Source organism: Mytilus californianus, unplaced genomic scaffold, assembly GCF_021869535.1.
Source record: "Mytilus californianus isolate M0D057914Y unplaced genomic scaffold, xbMytCali1.0.p SCAF_5, whole genome shotgun sequence".
Taxonomy (NCBI): Eukaryota; Metazoa; Mollusca; class Bivalvia; order Mytilida; family Mytilidae; genus Mytilus; species Mytilus californianus.
Window position 1 is genome coordinate 115,276,961 of NW_026262701.1, and position 20,548 is coordinate 115,297,508.

Genomic DNA, 20,548 nt, shown 5'->3' on the forward strand with positions numbered 1-20,548 from the left:
GGTGAAATATTTAGGAAGTTTTGGCATTAAATGAAAGCTTGGGAATTTGGGATCACAGTAGAACCCTTGTTGAAAGTTTCTTTTGAATAATAAAAAAAAGTATATAAATTTATAATAAGAGGGCACACTTGTCCTGTTGTTCAGATCAGAAGTACCTGTTTTTGTATTATGAAACTTACGGGAACCAGTACGCTCTAATATGCAATTCAAGGTATGTTGAATTTTTCACCACAAGTCAGGATAACGTATAGATTTGACATGAAATGACTGCCACTTTATTTGAACTTAAGACAAAGTAGTCATCGCAGAATTTAACATAGAAAGCAATGTGGCTATGAATTATTGGTTTTATTTCTTAAGGTCAATAACTCCTTCAAGAAAATAACTGACAATTTCATATTTGCTGACCTATTTGGAGATCTTGTCTTGTTGATGATTTTTGCTTTTAAAAGTTTCTTTTGTAGTTTTCAAGATAATAGGCAAAAACACAAACAATTAGTAAAATTTGTCATTTAAGGACAATAACTCCTGCAAGGAGTAGACTGAAGATTTCGGCCAATTTGACTTATTTGTAGATCTTGACTTGCTGATCTTTTTTGCTATCAAAGTTTATGTCTATTTATTATAGTTTTCAAGATAATAGGCACACATGCCAAAAATGCTGCTATTATAGTTATTAAGAGTTTATTGAAAAGCTAATGATTTTAATTGTATTTAAAATAATACAAAACATGGCTTTATATCCAAATATATGTAAATAATACCTGTATGAAAAAATTACAGTACAATTTACTTTTTATTGTACAACAGGTATAATTTACATCAAAATTAATATGAATTTATATTTTTTTATGTAACATGTATATGCACATCATCTTCTTGATAAACGATTAACAAAATAGCAGCAGTATGACCAGATTAAGCATCCACCATTAGGTTTGTTATTCTCCCGTTATGTACTCCGACCTCATTCAGGAAAATGTAAATAAGACGCTATATTTATCATACATTAATAAAACTGAAACGTTCAAAAGCGTTTAGCATCTAGTGAAGATAATCACACATTTAAACCTCTGTCCTATCTGCGATAACCAACCCCTACGAAGGAATATGTTGACTTCCTTTCGGTGTTTCGGCAGCAAATCGGTCGAGTATTGCAGATACCGCATTAAACTTCTCTGTATTTCCTAAGAATTTCCACATCAGTAGTAAGATAGTATACGCCTCTTCGGTATTGACCTTTTCGTTTATTGTCTGTGTTTCCATGGCAATTTCGTCTAATCTCAGGGCACATAACGACTCAGATGATGTGGTCATAATGAAACTTTGAACAAGAGATTTGTATATTTTGAAAATATGATGCAAATTGAAGTCATCTGGATCTATTGTACATGGAAAGTCTTGTGGAAAAGTTCCATATTGGTTGATTTGGATGAAAAGCTGTCTCGCCTTTACTAGGAATGCTACTGCCTTCTTCTTTCTGTGTTTTAGTGATAGATAAATGTAGAAATCATAGCAAAGCGAACAGAGACTTTCAGCTAAAGGTCTCGGAATCAAAAGGTCTCCATATCGATCAGCAGTTTCACTTCCAACGATTTCGTGAAGCGGTATGGGACTGTGAAGCAAGCTGAGTTCTGCAGCAAGAGCTGTTCCAAGTGTTTCATCGGCATGAACACATAGCCACCATTGTTTGGTCAATCCAAAGCTGTTTGTAACTTCTGTAACGAACGCTACAAACGGAATATTATCTTCACATGTACTTACTAATAATCTATCCTCGTGGGCCTCTTGTATAATTTCTATAGCTACATCAAAACTATTAAGTTCCAAATATTTTGCAGCTTGCTTTATTTTGGCTGGTACCAACGCAAAGATTACAGAATGTCGGACACTTTTATGTTCATGAAAGTCCTCGATGTCCATACGTATATCTTGATAGATCTCATCTGCGTTTGTAACCATATTCTGGTAGGCTATGCTGTACAAGGCTATCAGAGGATTAGTACGGAGATTTTGAAGTTTTCCAAGGACACCTTGCAGTTGTTCATGTGTGAGATGGTCTATCATATTGTAAGTAGAAATGAAGTAATTTGGTATATTACCATGGTCTATTTGTCTAATCAAAGTGTCAACTAAATACAAAATGCACCCGCTTACTCTGGATGACCAATACTGTTGTGGAACTTGTTCGCAACATGAGAAGAACACACTTTTTAAATGAGAGGATTCAATTGATTCGTCTCCCATCAAGGTATGACTGACCAATGCCTTGAAAACTATAAAACAATATCTCTGTTCTTTGGATAATGCTTCATTTGCAAGTCGTCGCTCCACAACACCGAAACAGATTTGGAATTCTATATCAGGGTCGGGGCTGTTGGTGTGTGGATTACCAATATAATAAACGCCTTCACTTACAATGGAATCAATGAGGTCTGGTGATGGCCAGTTTGCGTCTCTAGACCGTGACCGCCAGGACGTGGCTTTTTCTGGCCAAAATGGGCTATATATACCAGAATATTTCTGGGAAAATAAATGAACAATCATCGGATTTTGATTTGCGTATTGGTCTTTGATCCGCTTTGTAACACTAGAATCTTCGAACTTATGATGTTTGTTAGGGATGTAGTAGGTCCTTCCACCTTCGGCTTTTCCTTTAAACCCCCATGTATCTGGAAATCGAGCTAGAAGTCTTGCATATCCCGGATGAGTATTGTTAGTACAGACAGTGACGTCAGATTGGTCAATAGTTCCGGAGTTCTTAAAGTTCTGAGGATATGCTATACAAGTGGTCAGTGAGCATATGATGCCAACGTCCACCCAGAATCCAAAACATTCATCCTCAGGTTTTCCGTCAAGTGTAACAAAAAATCCTTCGACAACATCTCCGATTGCTTTAAATTGAAATGGACTTTTGGATCCCCCTACAAAGTCGTCACTTGACGATTCGAGCGCAAAAGCCTGGTGACACATGCTATCTGCATACTTGATTGTAGCTTTCATGGGAATAAACTGTTTTATAAGAAATGTAAAATGAACTGCAGGTATTTCACTCCAAGGATCAATGTAATCCTCTAGAAACATATCTTGATGATTAGTTTCTGTAAAAACAAAATAAGCAGTCACAAAAACATTCGATATAGTAAATGTGTAAGTGGATTTCTCAGAAATGTATACTCGTATACTTATAAGGAAAATAATAAAGAAATACTAGTATATAGATATAAGAAGATGTGGTATGAGTGCCAATGAGGCAACTCTCCAACCAAGTCACAATTTTTAAAAGTAATCCATTATAGGTCAAAGTACGGCCTTCAACACGGAGCATTGGCTCACACCGAACATTAAGCTATAAAGGGCCCCAAAAATTACTAGTGTAAAACCATTCAAACAGAAAAACCAACGGTCTAATCGGTATAAAAACGAGAAACGAGAAACACTTATGAACCACATCAACAAAAGACAACCACTGAACATCAGGTTCCTGACTTAGGACAGGTGCAAACAAATGCAGCGGGTTTAAACGTTTTAATATGTCAACAAGACAGCAACACAACGACTTAAAAATGAATGTGGTCAAAGAATTGAAAAATTTGAAATTGGGCATTTACCTTTCATGGTCCAATATCCAAAATCTAAGTACATTGTTAGAATCAGCATATAAAAGAATACCAAGAATTCAATTTTTGATGAAATCAAACAAAGTTTAATTTTGGACCTCTATGTTGACCAATTTGATAAAGGAGCCCAAAATCCAAAATCTCTCAATACATGGTTAGATTCAGCATTTCAAAGAACCCCATAAATTAAATTTTTGTTGAAATCAAACAAATTTTAATTTTGGACCCTGATTTGGACCAACTTGAAAACTGGGCCCAAAAATCCTTTATTTAAATACAGGTTTAGATTCAGCATTTGAAAGAACCCAATATATATTTAATTTATGTTGAAATGAAACACAGTTTAATTTTATCCATATGCTTATTAATTTTCTGTTCAAAGGGAAATAACTCAAACTGAATAAATGATAAACAAATAGTTCTCTAAAATTAGATATGATTTAACCACTAAAAAATAGTTCTCCAAAAATTAGATATGATGTTTTACATTTGTATCTATTTTCAAATTATAATCAATAAAATTAGATATGATTCAAGAATTCAATTTTTGATGAAATTAAACAAAATTTTAATTTAGGACCCTTTGGACCTCAATGTGGTATTATCTAATTAATAATGAAAATAGATAATGGTTTAGATTCAGCATTTCAAAGAACCCTATATATATTCAATTTATGTTGAAATCAAACACAGTTTAATTTTGGACCCCGATTTGAACCAACTTGAAAACTGGGCCCAAAATCAGAAATCTAAATATATGTTTATTAATAGACAATATAAGCTTAGTTTTTAAAGGAGTTCACTTCATAAAAATATATATATATATAAATATAGCATTCAGAAAATTAGTCTTTACAAAATAACAACAAACCTACCACAAAATTCTTCAAACAATTTACCAAAGAAAAGTAGAAAAAAAATCCAAAATGTCATTTATCATTAATAAAATGTCTTTTAAAAATCAATAAAACGTATCTGTAAGTGTAATCAGACTATATATATATAATTTACCATTTCTGTTCAAAGGGAAATAACTCAATCACACAATAAGTACAACTTTTTACTATTAGAAAGGGATATAACTCAACAACGAAAAAAGCTAAAATCGTGAAAATTGAACTTGACCTTCATTTTGTCACAGGAAACAACATATCTAAATTTGTTTTCATGTTAATGAACGGACACCGTTTGGCAGCCGCCCGCCCGCCCACCGTACATCCCCAAATCAATAACCGATTTTTCCTTCGAAAATCCGGTTAAAAATGCTAAAGTAATCTTTCAATTTTTAAATCAACGTTCAGGAACCGAATAACACCTGCAATACGATTGACATCAGTATATAGTATACATACTGCGGTTTTTAGATGTAGTTATCAAAGAAATATTAGATAAAGTACCAAATTTTTAAATTGTTAATGTTTACTTGTCGGATTAATTGTTATGATGTACATGTCCTCTTTGATCTTGTTTATATAAGGTACATCTGTGTCGTATTCATCAAATTATAAAGCTGTAAATATTATTCTCCGTCTTTGGATATGTTCTTTGAATATGTCGGTGTTTACGAGTGGATATTTAATATAATATAAGTTCCAACAAGGTTGCAATCTTTAACGGTTTTATTATTGTTTATAACATAATACCTTCTAGATTTGGCAGACTTGGCATCATATTATATAGGTCAATAGATGTATATTCATCGTCCCGCAATTCAGATTCTGAAATAAAATAACATATACTGTAGATCCCGATGTGTATTTTCTTATATACAGATATATTGATTGATTGATTGATTACAGGTCAAAGTATATTACATGTATATTTTAGACGATAACATGTTGATATGATATCAACTTGAAACGTGTAGACCGACATGCTGAGGCGACTTCTAAAAATGCTAGCTCCATTCCACAGAAAGACCTATAACCCTACACTGACACATTATTTTAACTACAATCCGACCAGTCTTTACTCCTACTTAGTTAATAACGCGTGCTAAGCGAAGCAGAAATACCAATTTTTAATTTGAACAGACCGGATATCGAACCCACGACTTCTCGCATTCGGTTGTAAAAGGTTGTACTGTGCAGTTCCGTCCAAACAAGATCAAAGGTCAGAGATGACCATTTCAAAATTTATCAAACTTTCCTTGTTCAATGAGTGTATAAAAATATCAAACTATCAGCAAACAGGAAGTGTCTGCACTGCAGATGAAAAATTGCTTACCTGCTACAACTCAACATTATGAAGATGCAGACCAAATATAAAAGCATTCCCTTTCATAGAAGCCAAGAAAAAAATTGACGAAAGTTCTCCTTATACAGAAAAAAAATTGATGAACGTTTTCCTTGTACAATGAGTGTTGTAAAATTTCAGCTATCGGCTCACATGAAGTGGCTGCACGGCACATGTAAATATTGCTTACCCTCTACAACTGAACATTATTAAGCTGCAAACCAAATATAAAATCAGTTCTTTTTATAGAAGCCAATAACTTTTGACGAAAGATTCAAACTATTGACAAACAGGAAGTGACTGCACGGCATATGTAAAAATTTCTTACCGGCTACAACTCAATATTACAACATCATAAAGCTGCAGACCAAATATTATTAGTCACACAGTGTGCTAGTGAACAGTGTCAGTAAATTCCTTATTGGACCAGAGCGAGCAAAGCTCGAGCTCCAGATGGAATTTACTGAACCTGTTTATATCATATTGGGTCACTAGCACACTGTGTAACGAATTTATCTTACCGACTTTCTAATATGGGAAGTTTAGACGTAGTTGTAAACCTTGATATCACAACATTAAACAGAACATTCAATTATTTACAGTGAGAAAACCAGCGTCTCTAAGACATATTTTGTCTAAAAGCATGAAAATATTATAATTATGTCTGTTTGCAATATATGTTACTTTGAGAACAACACCGTTTGCTTCAAAGGACCATAACTCTAGAACTAACTGTGTGTTGGTTTAAAATTGGACGCTACACCACTACTAACCGTGTATTAAAATAAAACACGTCCACTGACCAAATATTAAATATACACGGTCTCCACGTGTACGCATTTAACTAATGATATTCCAAGAAGTGTATAGGAGGCAAGATAAAAAAAAATCATTCACTTTCATAGAACACAAGAAGAGTTTGAAGAAAGCTTTCTACCCAAAGTCTTTTGGGCGGATGGACGGAGTGGAGCGGTTACTAGTACAAAAATAAGAAGATGTGGTATAATTGCCAATGAGACAACTATCAACCAGAGTTAAAATGAAGTGGATGTAAGCAATTATAGGCAACCGTACGGCCTTCAACAATGAGAAAAACCAATACTGTATAGTCGGCTATAAAGGCCCCGACATGAAGATGTGAAACAAATCAGACGAGAAAACCAACGGTCAAATTTATAACAAATTAATTTACGAAAAACAAATATGACAGACATGAACCAACGACTATCACTGAACTACAGGCTCCTGACTTGGGACAGGCACATCAATAATGTGGCGTGGTTAAACATGTTTGTGAACGCTCCACCCCCACCCCCCCCCCCCCCCCCCCCCCCCCCTCCCACCTAACCTGGAACAGTGATGTAACAGCACCACTAGACCACTAGACCTGCTTTCGTTTTTGGTGAAGCAGGTAAAAATAATACACGTTTAATAACGTGATTGAAAAGAAACTTTACACGGAGTTGTAATTTAGTAGTGTATGGTGCATGATTTACACTTTTTTTCTTCTTATTATGGCTTGTTGTGTGCTTTGTGCTAATCTTATGAGTCTATTTCCAATTTATTTTTTTTACAGTTTTTTCTTGCAATTTTCTGTTATCCCAATTTCCCAGGTTATGGGATGATTGAGAGCTCACAAATATGGAAAACCCGTCCCATTCTTTCTGTGACTGTACCAAGTCAGGAGCCTGTAGTTCAGTGGAAACATACTTAGTAATATAAACGTATGCTACCGATTTCACAGCGTATGAGCAGATATATTATTATTTTATAAATTTTACAGCAAAGAAATACATTTTACATATCTTTCATTTGGGATGGCTTTTAGGTATTTTGAATAAAATTCATAATTATTGGGGGAAAAAACATCATGTTAAGAGGAAGTTGAAAATATGAAAAATTAGATGTAATTAGTTACTGATAAAAAGCGGAAAACACTTATTTCCAGTGCATACGAAAGAAGATTAAATCACAGTACTTGTGAACTTAACTCTAGGTAGTATAAAAATATTTCCTTGTCTTCATATACACACATAGGAGATTTCGTATTCGTTCATGTTGATAGATATTTATTTAATATTGTTTTGTGACTTAAACCATACATAAATCAATTTATTTATTTTTATGTGTGAAATTAAAAATTAATATTATAAAGTTCGGATTGTTTTCATTTCAGGCAGCTACCAAAAAATATTGGAAATACCAAAATCGCGTACCGTAATCACCAATGCATTTTTGTTTTGCATTCTTAGGCATTCCAATAGAAAATGTTATGTAACTTTTTTAACGATGTGCGTGTGTTTTGTGTACATTACGAGTATTTTCATAAGTTGCTTGCAAAAAATGATTCTTCATGATGAAATTTGAAAATTGGGTGATCTTTCCTTTTCGTCAGTTTTAGCTGTATTCGTCAAACAAAGCGGCATAACTCCGATCTTATAATAAAAATAAGCTTGCTTTGTACTGGACCGATGTCCTAAGCCGGACCCTTTTAAGTGCATGCTCAGGACTTTCATGATACTTAACACCGATGGCTTCGTGTTTAACAAAAACTTGCAGATACATAAAACCGAGGCATCTTGTTTAACCAACACTTTCATGATACTTCATAAGTGCCACCCTTGCATGTGCAAGACATAATAGTGTCCTGTGAAAAAGTGTCCGCCTGGACAGTTTTTCACAGAATTAAAAGTATTAAAAAATGTCCATTGCCATGAAGTTTTGTCTCTTAAGTGGGCAGAATTTTACAGCAACAGTTATGAAATAGTGTCCTCCCACAGGAGCAGTTGATATTCAATTATGTCCTCCAAGGGAAGTAAATACAAAGGTCATTAAAATGTTTTATTGTACTTGAATTTTAATTTATTTAGAAAGGTGTATTAGAAATAGATGAATTTGAACATAAAAATGGATGGCAGTGAATACCGACAAATTTAAAACTATCTAAGTTCAAAGAAATGCCCCTAAAAGTTCAATGAAAATGTAAGGCGAACAAGTAGAAGAAAATGTCAAAATTATTAAATCAAATTGGAGGAGTTATATCATATTTATAAGGACAATTGTGTCAGGGACAAATTAAAATAAGTAAATATCGTAAATGGACAGTATTTACTATGAAAAAATGTCCAGAGTAAAAAAATGCTCAAGATTAGTTACAGACACAAAAGAATGAGATGGATTTAAAATTTTATTTCATGGGGGACATAAATAAATCCTACATTATCACATTTACTGTTCAAAGACCAAATTTAATGGTAAAAAGTGTCCAGTGACACTTTTTCACAGCTTATGACATTTTTACATAGGTTAATTGTGCCCGGGACACATTAAAAAAGTAAATATAGTCCATGGACAGTATTTACTATGAAAAAATGTCCAGCGGACATTATTACATGGGGGACATTATAAAATCCTACACAATAACCAATCATGATACTTATATAATCAAATAATGTTTCGTGGTTAACCAAAACTTTCATGATACTTAAGACCGACGGCTTCGTGTTCATGATACTTAACACAACCGAACATTTCATGATACTTAACATAGATGGGTTCGTGGTTAATCAAAACTTTCATGATACTTAACACCGATGGCTTTGTGTTCATGATAAATAACACAACCGAACATTTCATGATACTTAACACCGATGGGTTCGTGGTTAATCAAAACTTTCATGATACTTAACACCGAAGGTTTCGTGTTTAACCAACACTTTTATCACACTTAACACCGATAGGTTAGTTTTCATGATACTTAACACAACCAGAACTTTCATGATACCTAACGATAATGACTTCTTGTTAAATTAAAATTTCAAAATTCTACCGATGACTACATGTTTAACCAAAACTTTAATGATAATTGAATTTCACTCATATGGCTTCGTGTTTAACCAAAACTTTAAATGATATTACACATATGGCTTCGTGTTTAATCAAAACTTTAATGATATTACACACATGGCTTCGTGTTTATTCAAAACTTCAATGATATCACACACATGGCTTCGAGTTTATTCAAAACTACAATGATATCACATACATGGCTTCGTGTTTATTCAAAACTTCACTGATATCACACATTTAACTTAGTGGTCAACATAAACTTTAATGATGCTTAACACCGATGGCTTAAGTGTATAACCAAAACTTTCTTGAGATGGTTAAAATCTTCTTAAGAACCTAAATACGATGCTAATGAAGACAAAGGCACCTTAAAAGTGTTTTCAAAATCTTTTGTGGCAACCTTCGCATAAGTGAGTCGAAACTTCGTTATAAAAACACACATATTTAATGCTATAGTGGAGCAAAAATTTTGCTTTTATATGTACAATCTTACAATTCATGTCAAATAGATGAAACATCTTTCACAATTTGTACTCATTTCTAACATCATTATTTGTATTGTATATGCTTACCTTTTTGGGGTATAGGTCTCATGCTGACATAATGAAGTTCTCCAACGTGACCTAGATACAGTGGATCTTGTTTTGCAGAATCTTTGAACAAGGGATGTAAAGTAGTCCATTTCTTTTCGTCCTCTCCGTTTATAATTGTTATATTTCTTTTTGTTACCTGTACAAAAAAGTAAACAATATTCAAATATATCAAACCATAAATTATCCTTTAACATACTTAATATTTTTTGAATGTATCATATTTTTTACTCATTCAACCTAAAAATGAATCACTAATTTATATAAAAAAAAAGCTTAATGATGTTTAACATAGTTTAAAACAAAACAAAATGGTGCGTTGGTGGTTTGTGCCACAAGATTGTGTATGCGTCTAGTGTGAGTTGGAGCCAAAGGCTCTTATACCACCGCTGGCTAGCCTGCTTTGCAGGTGAAAGAAAGCCGAGTGAGTAAGTCTTTTTGCCAGTACATAGCCTCTACACTATTCAAGACTTCTGCAATGCATCCTTGCGACAGCACACTGTAACTAGGGTCCAGCATCCTAGGCATAATTGTAGAGGATCTCGGAGCAGCAAGGGCCTCAGAAATGCAGTGTGTAGGCCCACCGGTGCGTTGACATGCCCTTGCACTCATCAACCTTGCCCCAGTTATGGAAAAATAGCCGGATAGATGGGAGTCGTAAGCCAAGAAAGGCAACCCATATAGGAGAAGCAATAACTCCAAAATCAAACCGGTTAGATAAGGCTCGTAAGTCATCGTAGACAGCTTATCTAGAGGAAGGATACATCGAGAACAAAATTCCTGGCCCTCCAGGTTAGGGGTTGAGCGCAAGACCAACTATCTCGCCTTGTAAAAATTCACAGTTACAGAAACATTGACGAACATCGTCAATGGCCTATGCTCCCCGGAGGAGCCAATGGCCTAAGTAAGTAAGTAAGTAAGTAAGTAAAAACAAAATTACAAATTTTTTGTGTTGTAAATTATTCTGTCCTTTGAATTTTTCTCTGATACACCAACATTCTCACATTCATTTGACATAATCGAAAGTACATTCTTCATATGATTATAAACCTACATTTGATATTGCATGTAACATGAGATGATCTCCCCATTGTCCTTCTTGACTCATCCTGGATAGATAATCTTCCCATGATTCAGCATCAAGGAACAAACAGAAAGGTGTGCCGTCTTCACTGTTCGGGTTAGACTCAAGGAACTTGGTACATGCTTGTCGGAGAGCGAAGGGACTGGTATTACAATCATCCAGAAGTTCAAGTTGATCAATGACAGCGGCAAACATACAGTTTCCGTCTGGTACTACATTCCTGATCTCAAAACCTTTCTCACGACCAGTTTTAATCATTGCTCTTAATAACTTCATAAAGTTTCCATCACAATCTTTACGACCACAACCTGAAAGGGAATAATTGTGTGAATGGCTTACTGGATGGAAACGTTAAATAGAAATATCAATAAAGTTCATTGCACAAGTAGATCTGAATAAAAAACATTATGAAATATATAAAGAGATATTATAAAAAGTTTAGGAAAATAGTAGTAAGTGTCTTAATAAGACCACATTCCTACGATAAATTTGTAAATAATGAAAGATTTCGAACATTGCTTTTATTTCTCGTCATCTGTTAACAGTCACAGGAAGGTATTCAACAACGACCAGGATAAAAACACATAGACACTGATATTCACCAATTACCATTGCAAATGTTCTTTAAAGTAAATATTTTATTCAGATGTTATCAATTATTTACCCTCCCCCCTTAATATCTTAATTCAAGAAAAGGTGGCTAAAGGCTTAAAGTATCAAAAGCCAGTTGTATGGGATCTCATGTACAAAAGTATTTTCAGGATTACAATCTGGTTGGTTGCCCGGTCAAAATTATATTTAAATGAAGCATAGCACTGTATATCAATGTAAAATCCCGCCTTTTATATATTGTTACCTGTACATGTGTGTTTATATGCTCCCTGTGAGGACTGTCTTCTAATTGATGATTTTTTCTCCTTTGACTTTCTAATTACTGAAGAGTTGGTACTTTCTTTTTGGAGCTTTGTAGGTTCAGTTACTGAAGAGTTGGTACTGTCTTGTTGGAGTTTTGTAGGTTCAGTTTTACGTTGCTTTTCTGTAAAAGGCGATGCATATGGTCATTTTGAATAAATAAATCCTACAACTATAACGAAATTACAAACGTTATCAACATTACATGTAAAACAAAAATATCAAGTCTGGAGAATGCACACGAACCTTAATTGGTACACACAAAATCAATCTTCGACTTAAGAATTTTAAAAAATACTTCTTTCTGTAATTTTATTGTGTGTAAAAGAGTTGACCGAGGCACATTTGTATCAAGCGCGGAAGCAGAATTGCTTTATACTAAAAATGTGCGCAGTATTAACGCTTCCACAACCCTATAACATTACAGAAAGAAGCATTCAATTCTTCATTTGTTTCGGTTCTTATACATCAGTGGCTTTCAAACATTCCGCTTTGATCGTTCCTAGTAAAGGTAAATCCAGAAAAGTGCTTCAGAAGCATGAAATTTATAACGTGTTGTTTTCATTTTTTATAATTACATTTTTATGCTACAACCATGAAATTACGAGTTATATCAAATTTTTCGTTTCTTTTCTTATGCATTGTTGTGACGTTGTCATAGGAAAAACCGTTTAACGTGCTATCATGATTGTTGCATTTTATTGGGAAATAAAATCAAATTTTGGAAAGCCTCTTAATTGTTGTCATACTAGTACCTTAAAAGAGCCACAGTCAAAATTTTCTTTTCTGTACACATGCATTCACTTTTAATGAAATAACATCATACATACGACAGCTTTGTACAGAAATGTCGTTAGATACATGGCAAGGTTTATGCCAGATCTTACCAGTACTTGAATGAGATTTCTCACCGTCGATTTCCAAATCGTCTTCATCTTCATCTATTCCCGTATTGTTTAATTTGGTGTCTTTCAGTCTCATTTCGAATATTGTTTGACCTTGAAGTAAGAAGGAAAGAAATTTAACAAACGTATTTTGGTTCAATTTGACCTTGAAAGTAAAAAATGAAAGAAACGTTTTTTGGTTCAAATTTGACCTTGAAAGTAAGAAAGGAAGAAATGGAGGAAACGTATTTTGGTTACAATTTGAACTTGAAAGTTAGAAATATTCAAATTTTGGTTAAAATTTGACCTTGAAAGTCAGGAGGAAAGATATGTTACAAACGTTTTTCTGCTCAAAAATGACGTCAAAGAGTCTTCAATATAAGTTTAAAAAACATCGAAATATTTCAATTATTTCCAAGTTAAAGAGAAATAAAACGGCTTTATTTGATTCATGAATATTTCTGCCGTTTGTTATTGTATATATGTTTTCATGAACATTATTCTCCCGACTTTGGTAGTGTTTTCCCTCATTTCATCCGTTCTCTGGATGGATGTCGGTTTTTCGTTGGGTTCTATTATGTTTATTTCACTGTTATGTTCTATTTTCAATATATTTTCGTTGGAAAGATTTTAAAAATTAAGAATAAAAAAAGTTTAAACATACATTTGTATTTGTTAAATTATAATTCCCTTTTACTTTGATATGTGCATGGATCTTTTATTCCAGCAAATAACACGGCAAACAATAGTATACGTTACCTTCTGACCGAAGACCCACGGAGTTGAACGTTGTCCGAAAAGGATTACATTGTGTCATCGGTGGTTTAGTTGGTCGACTTTGAAGACTCTCTTGTTCTAAACTGTGGTTGTTTGGTTTTATTTCGTGAATTTGAAAACTCCCTTGTTCTAAACTGTGGTTGTTTGGTTTTATTTCGTGACTTTGAAGACTCTCTTGTTCTAAACTGTGGTTGTTTGGTTTTATTTCGTGACTTTGAAGACTCCCTTGTTCTAAACTGTGGTTGTTTGGTTTTATTTCGTGACTTTGAAGACTCCTTTGTTCTAAACTGTGATTGTTTGGTTTTATTTCTTGACTTTGAAGACTCTCTTGTTCTAAACTGTGGTTGTTTGGTTTTATTTCGTGAATTTGAAGACTCCCTTGTTCTAAACTGTGGTTGTTTGGTTTTATTTCGTGACTTTGAAGACTCCCTTGTTCTAAAATGTGATTGTTTGGTTTTATTTCGTGACTTTGAAGACTCCTTTGTTCTAAACTGTGATCGTTTGGTTTTATTTCTTGACTTTGAAGACTCTCTTGTTCTAAACTGTGATTGTTAAGTTGTATTTCCCGACTTTGAAGGTTTCCTTGATCTAAAGTGTGATTATTTGAAGATTTAAGTAAATCTGGTTTACGGAAGAAGTCGGACATCCTAGGCGTATATTCTGTTGTGCTTTCTTCCACTTCTGCGTTAGGGTGGCAATTTAATTTGTTTTTTCTTTCAATTTCATCGTCGTCGTATTTAAAAAAAATGGCTTGACTGACTTTTTCTTTGGATTTCACGGTTTTCTCATGTTGCACTAATGATGTGGCGTTATCTGATATCGAATCAACCTTAAGACCCTCTTCTGTTGAAGGCTGTGGTGCGCTGGTATTGAGTTTGAGTTCAAAACTTAGTGTTATGGTGTCAGCTGTATTTGAATTGTTAAACCTCTGGTCCTCAGTCACATGACTATATGTATCTGCTGTTTGTACAGAAGGTTTTGGTATTACTGTCTTGGGGCTGTGATTTATGGTCGTTATATTCCTCTGTTGAATATCAGATCGTTGGTTGTCAGATTTATTCACTGTATCAGTATCATTCGTAGTTGCAATGAAAGGTTTTGATGTTGAATAAAAATTCCCTCTCTTTGAGTTGTCACATTGATCCATGTCAGAACGGTCAAATGTATTTTTTGTTTGTATATTAGTTTCTGTTGGAGGAATTTTTCTTTCGGTATCATTGTTCTGTTCCTTTGGGTATACGTTTGCGAATTTTTTAATCGGCAAATGATTCTGACCTGACGGTGTGAATTTATTTTTACAAGTTAAAAATTCACCGAAGTCAGTTTGGTCATCTTCGTCATCATCAGAACAATTATTGAAATACAATCTGCCTGTAACTGGTTTTGTCTCGTCTGTCACGAAAGAAGGGTACGCTTGTAGATTCTTGTATTCATCAGGGTTTTCACTTTTCAAGTCATTCTTAAACGTGAGAGAGACAAATCTTTCGTCATCTATTTCGTCAATTGACCCATTTTCAAAGTACGAACTTGACGATAAAGTCGAAGTAGTACTGTTTGAGCTATTAAGACGATAATTATCTTTAACTTCAGGTTGCCATTTTCGATATAGGGGATGAGGTGAAGAAGTGTCATTTTTTGTCAGCAAATTGTTCCAACAATGAAAAGATTCATTTTCCAAATTAATATGTTCTTCGTGATTACCTTCATTATTGGGTAACTTATTAACTTTATTTGTCCTTAAAGCATTTGGTTGTATACGGTTTATATGTGTAAGATGGTTAATCGGAGGTTCATCTTCATCACTACAACTTTCAACATATTCGTTGCCGTTCGGAAAGAAATCAGAGGATCTTTTAAACTTGCCGGATGAAACAGGTCGGACATTATTTACAACTGTGAGATCATTCTTTGAGTCGCCGACATCATCGCTGTCATTGATTCCATCTACAGTCTTAAAGTTGTTTTTGAAGAACGGTGTTTGATTTTTATACTGAATGGGTGTCCTCTGACTCCTACGTGACTTTGGCCGATTTTCTTTGACCTTGTTTACAAATGTCAGATGTTTTCCTTGGTTACAATCATCATCACTACTATCAGATAATAATCCATTGTCATAGAACGGATTCCTGTTTATATTCGGGAACGTCTCTCTGTGTACTTGGTGATGACGGAGAATATTATCCATTATTTTGTTTTTTCATCACTACGTTTACTTCTGTAATTCTTAATCCATGTTCCATGTACTATGTTTTCTAGATCCTATAACCATATAAAAAAAATTCAAACTTTTTTTCTTATTTCACTTTGTAATTGATAGATTGATTGCATATTACTAAGTTTTAATAAATGCATATGCATAAAAAGTGATGTGGCTGTACATCAATGAAACAGCAATCCAACGACACAATTAAAAAAAGACATCTAGAGGGCAACAATCAGCCTTCAACAATGATACTGGAAGAAAAACTTATAATCTGAATTTTTTAATGTTTGAAATGCTAAAACGTAATATTTTAAGAATAACAAGAATGTTTCCATAGTACACGGATGCCCCACTTGCACTATCATTTTCTATGTTCAGTGGACCATGAAATTGGGGTTAAAACTATAATTTGGCATTAAAATTAGAAAGATCATATCATAGGGAACATGTGTACTAAGTTTCAAGTTGATTGGACTACAACTTCATCAAAAACTACCTTGACCAAAAACTTTAACCTGAAGCGGGACAGACGGACGGACGAACGGACGCACAGACCGAAAAACATAATGCCCCTAGGTGGGGCATAAAAATCAGACGATCTTAAATGTATATTGCAGTTTGTTAAAAAACAACTTTAAGTATAAAACTCCACAAATATAAGCAATAAAACTAATACATGCAACGTCAAGAGTTAAACAGTTGAAACAATGCATATAATTGTGTTTTCAAACTTATTTCTGGTTTTAGAATAGAATATAAGTGAATATACATACTCAAAAGGAGTATCAAAGATTCTATACAATCACAGACAATATATAATCACAGACAATATATAATCACAGACAATATATAATCACAGACAATATATAATTAGGGTGCCTTATCATTTTATTACTCTCCATGACTAAGTTTTTAGAGAACCCAGTTTTAAAAGTTTTTGCTGTGTAGGAAGTTCAACTCTCACAATCGAGTGATACTTTTGTGATAGTCTTTTAAAAAGCAGCATCAGCTAAACGTTCGAAGCGATGGAGTCCTACATAATGTACCAATTGTACAATCTGGAACTCATTACAATCAATGTGAATCTACGGACATCGGGAATTATCAAATTCATTGACACCTAAAACATTAGTTTCTGGAACAATTACAATTCCAATTTGATGTTTTGAAAATTTAGAGGTTCTTGAAAGCATTTACTTTTATACATTTGTAAAACTAAATAGCATTTGACACAATCAACACCCAACTATATTGTATATGGTGAGTTAGGATTTTTTTCTATGTCACTACAAATGAATTTAAGATAAGTATGATAATTTTTTGGTGTAGACTGGTTATATAATATAGAGGAAATGAAACAAAATTTTCCTCATTATTATATAAAATGTTAAATGTTTACTTCACAGATTATGACTATAAATATATGTGGTTAAAAGTTATAAAGAATAATTATATGATTGTGGTATGTCAAAAATTTGGCAGAAGCAAACTGATTTTCGTCAATATGGATTTCAAAATGTGTTGAACAGAAACTTAAAGATCAATTTATACAATTTTGGTATCAAGAAATGTTCGAAGTCCCCTAAGGCATTGTGCTAAAGAATATTCAAAAGTCATTTTTGTTTTGAAAAATATATTCAGAATGATCACCGTAATATATGTACATCACATGGTAATTAAGATGTGGTAGTAACCGATTGCCAGTCGAGACTGAATGCGCAATTTACCAAGAAGTCGGTGGTGTGTCCGCTCTGTGACTCGATGGACATCAGTGACGAATACCACTATATTTTGCCATGTAGTTATTTTAATAATGCTAACACAAATCTGCTTATTTTGATTCATTGCACACTTGATATAAAAGGGTACTATGGTCTGCCAGTGAGACAACCGTACTGACGTACACCATAGATCAACAGGTCACTGTATTGTTTCTAGGGATGATCAAACCCCGTGAAACCGTAATTAGTGTAAACTGTTCGAGGCTCCTAAACAGCAGAAAGTATAACAAGTAAAAACGGACGCCTTACGCCAACGACTTTCGAGTTTAAGCTTAATATATCGTTCAATATAAGGGAAGCGTTCCATATGACACCCTCCAAAAACGTAACTAGATGACACTTTATAGTTTATTCCTTCGTATTGCCATATGGAAGTATTTCTCCCTTGCATACATGCATTATTAATGAGAAGACATAATCTCTATTATCATATATTCGAAACTGAAAGTAAACTGTGTGATGAATTATCATCATGTACTTTCGATTTACACACAAAATATAAATTAATTAATGTTTATGACTAAATAATGATATATATAAAAGTCAAAAGAAATACTTTACCAATTGTTGAGCAAAAATTAAATCAAATCTTACATAAAGTTTCCTTGTATTAAACTGAAAGGAATGTTAAAACTAGAAATCCCTAGACAAGATTTGTTACTATTTTTAGTCATAAGGAAAAACATCAAGGTTAAACGACTAAACACCAAAAATTACATTCACACAAACGTACATAAAGTTACATTTTAATTTTACACAATTATATTACTTACATGTACAAACATAAATTTTATTTATCTTTATATGAAGGTATCCGTAAGGGGGCGAACTTAGGCCTAAAAACGGCAAACTGAAAAGGCACTTAATTGTTATCAGCTATTCTCTACCACTACTCGTTTTAGGCCGGAACAGTCCGGCTTTAAAAATGTGATCTATATATAAAACCCAACACCCATTATTTTCAAATACATTTTGAGTAGTTTGTTGCATAAAAGAATCATTCCATCATGAACTCATTCCTTTTCATTTTAGATAAAAAAAAAAAAAAAAAGACTGATAATCAGGACGTCTGATGATTGCATTTTTCTCTTTTGAATTTCAGAGATCAGACTTCACCTCGGCACTTCCATCTGCGATTCGCAAGCTACATTACACTTTCATTCTTTTCACAACATTGACACTGCTTCACACTTTGATTTTCCAGTATTTGTCTTTGGTCGTTTCTAGTGTCTGCAAATTTAAAACATGCAGAATTTAAAGCTCTTCGAACAAGACAAATGTAGTATATGTGATTTTGGTCCAATGTTGTACTTTGTATACCTAATATCACTTTTCTTTGGAAATACTTACAATGTAAGACTAAATACCTTCAGACATTATTGTATAGACACCTGTCTATTGTTGAAAACTGTACGTTGCCCTCTATAGATGTCTTTTATTTATCTTTGTTTTAGTGTTGCTGTCTCATTGATGTACACCCAAAATCTTAATTATATTCGTATTAGTAAGGAGACGCCATTGTATATTACAACTTTACGCAACTCGAAAATATTCACAGACATGAAGACGTACATTTACAATAAGAAGACGTACATTTACAATAACATTAAATTTAAGAACATAACTGACTGTGTTATATATTCCTTTAAAATGTGGCAGGGTTAAACATGTTTGTGTACTCATATATAACTGTAAGGTATATAGCAATATATATTTGATTTATCAAAAACAAAATTAATGTTAGTACCGACAAGGAAAAAAAACAATATTTCACTACAGTCTGAAATTGATAACCTTAAGAATAAGTTAATTCACAGGATCAATGAGTTTACATGGATCGTAACAAAATGTACGGACTCTTTAAACAACATCACCACAAAAGTTATGATGTGATATCCTGTTTTACATGTAATAAGAATTTCACAGCTACAACCAAACTTCCTCACTAAATATTTGTATCTATGGAAGAATTTAGTAAAAGTTTCAATTAATTTGTGGATACGAAATCATTGACTTAATAATTTACTAGTTATACATAATTTAATGCAATTGAAATCTTAAACGCGACTACAGACACGTGTATATAGAACAAGTTGTGGTAATAAGGAACATCACCGTCCAAAAAGGGAAAATTAACAACAGGAATTCTTGTATATATTTTCCCGTGTGAACCTGAAATATCCAAATCTATAAAAGACAATGATTGCTGTCTGTATTATATTTATTTAAAGAAAGTTCCCTTGGGTGAATTATCGCAGTGAAATTATAGAATTCGTAATTATTTAAAGCAAAAATATAACCAAGTTACGGTAAAGTGTTTTTGAATATATCAACTAAATGATCTTTACTGAGTTTGGCCATTAACTGTGATAAATATCAATACAGGAACAAGTCTGCTATTGATGGGGAGGAATGGTGCACATAGGAATGCCCACAACCTGCTGATAAACTTTATTGCCAAAACGTACATAGATGTTGTCAAGGAGAAATTTACAGCTTTGATCATCTCATAGCATATTTCCCTTTTTTTTTATTACGGAAGAATGATTTATTTGACTGGCAGCAATTAAATTTGCAATCCGAATTTTGTCGAGCCTGCAACTTTTGTCGCAG

The 20,548-nt window shown here is 33.5% G+C and overlaps 1 protein-coding gene across 4 annotated transcripts; it reads right to left on the reverse strand.

Moving 5' to 3' along the window:
* Positions 1–687: 687 nt before the first annotated feature.
* On the reverse strand, positions 688–18,588 carry LOC127700731 (uncharacterized). 4 transcript variants are annotated; one of them, XM_052204348.1, is made up of 8 exons: positions 18,530–18,588; positions 13,934–16,210; positions 13,202–13,288; positions 12,235–12,414; positions 11,349–11,686; positions 10,277–10,433; positions 5,264–5,338; positions 688–3,101 (listed from the first exon to the last, which is right to left on the reverse strand). In XM_052204348.1, the coding sequence occupies exons 2-8, from the start codon at positions 16,134–16,136 to the stop codon at positions 1,099–1,101; spliced, it is 5,043 nt and encodes a 1,680-aa protein (XP_052060308.1). In that variant the 5' UTR covers positions 16,137–16,210; positions 18,530–18,588; the 3' UTR covers positions 688–1,098. The 4 variants fall into 4 exon arrangements, with proteins under 4 accessions (XP_052060308.1, XP_052060305.1, XP_052060306.1 ...); XM_052204345.1 differs by having other exon boundaries at positions 13,178–13,288; XM_052204346.1 differs by having other exon boundaries at positions 13,178–13,288; positions 18,497–18,588.
* Between the last annotated feature and the right edge of the window lie 1,960 nt (positions 18,589–20,548).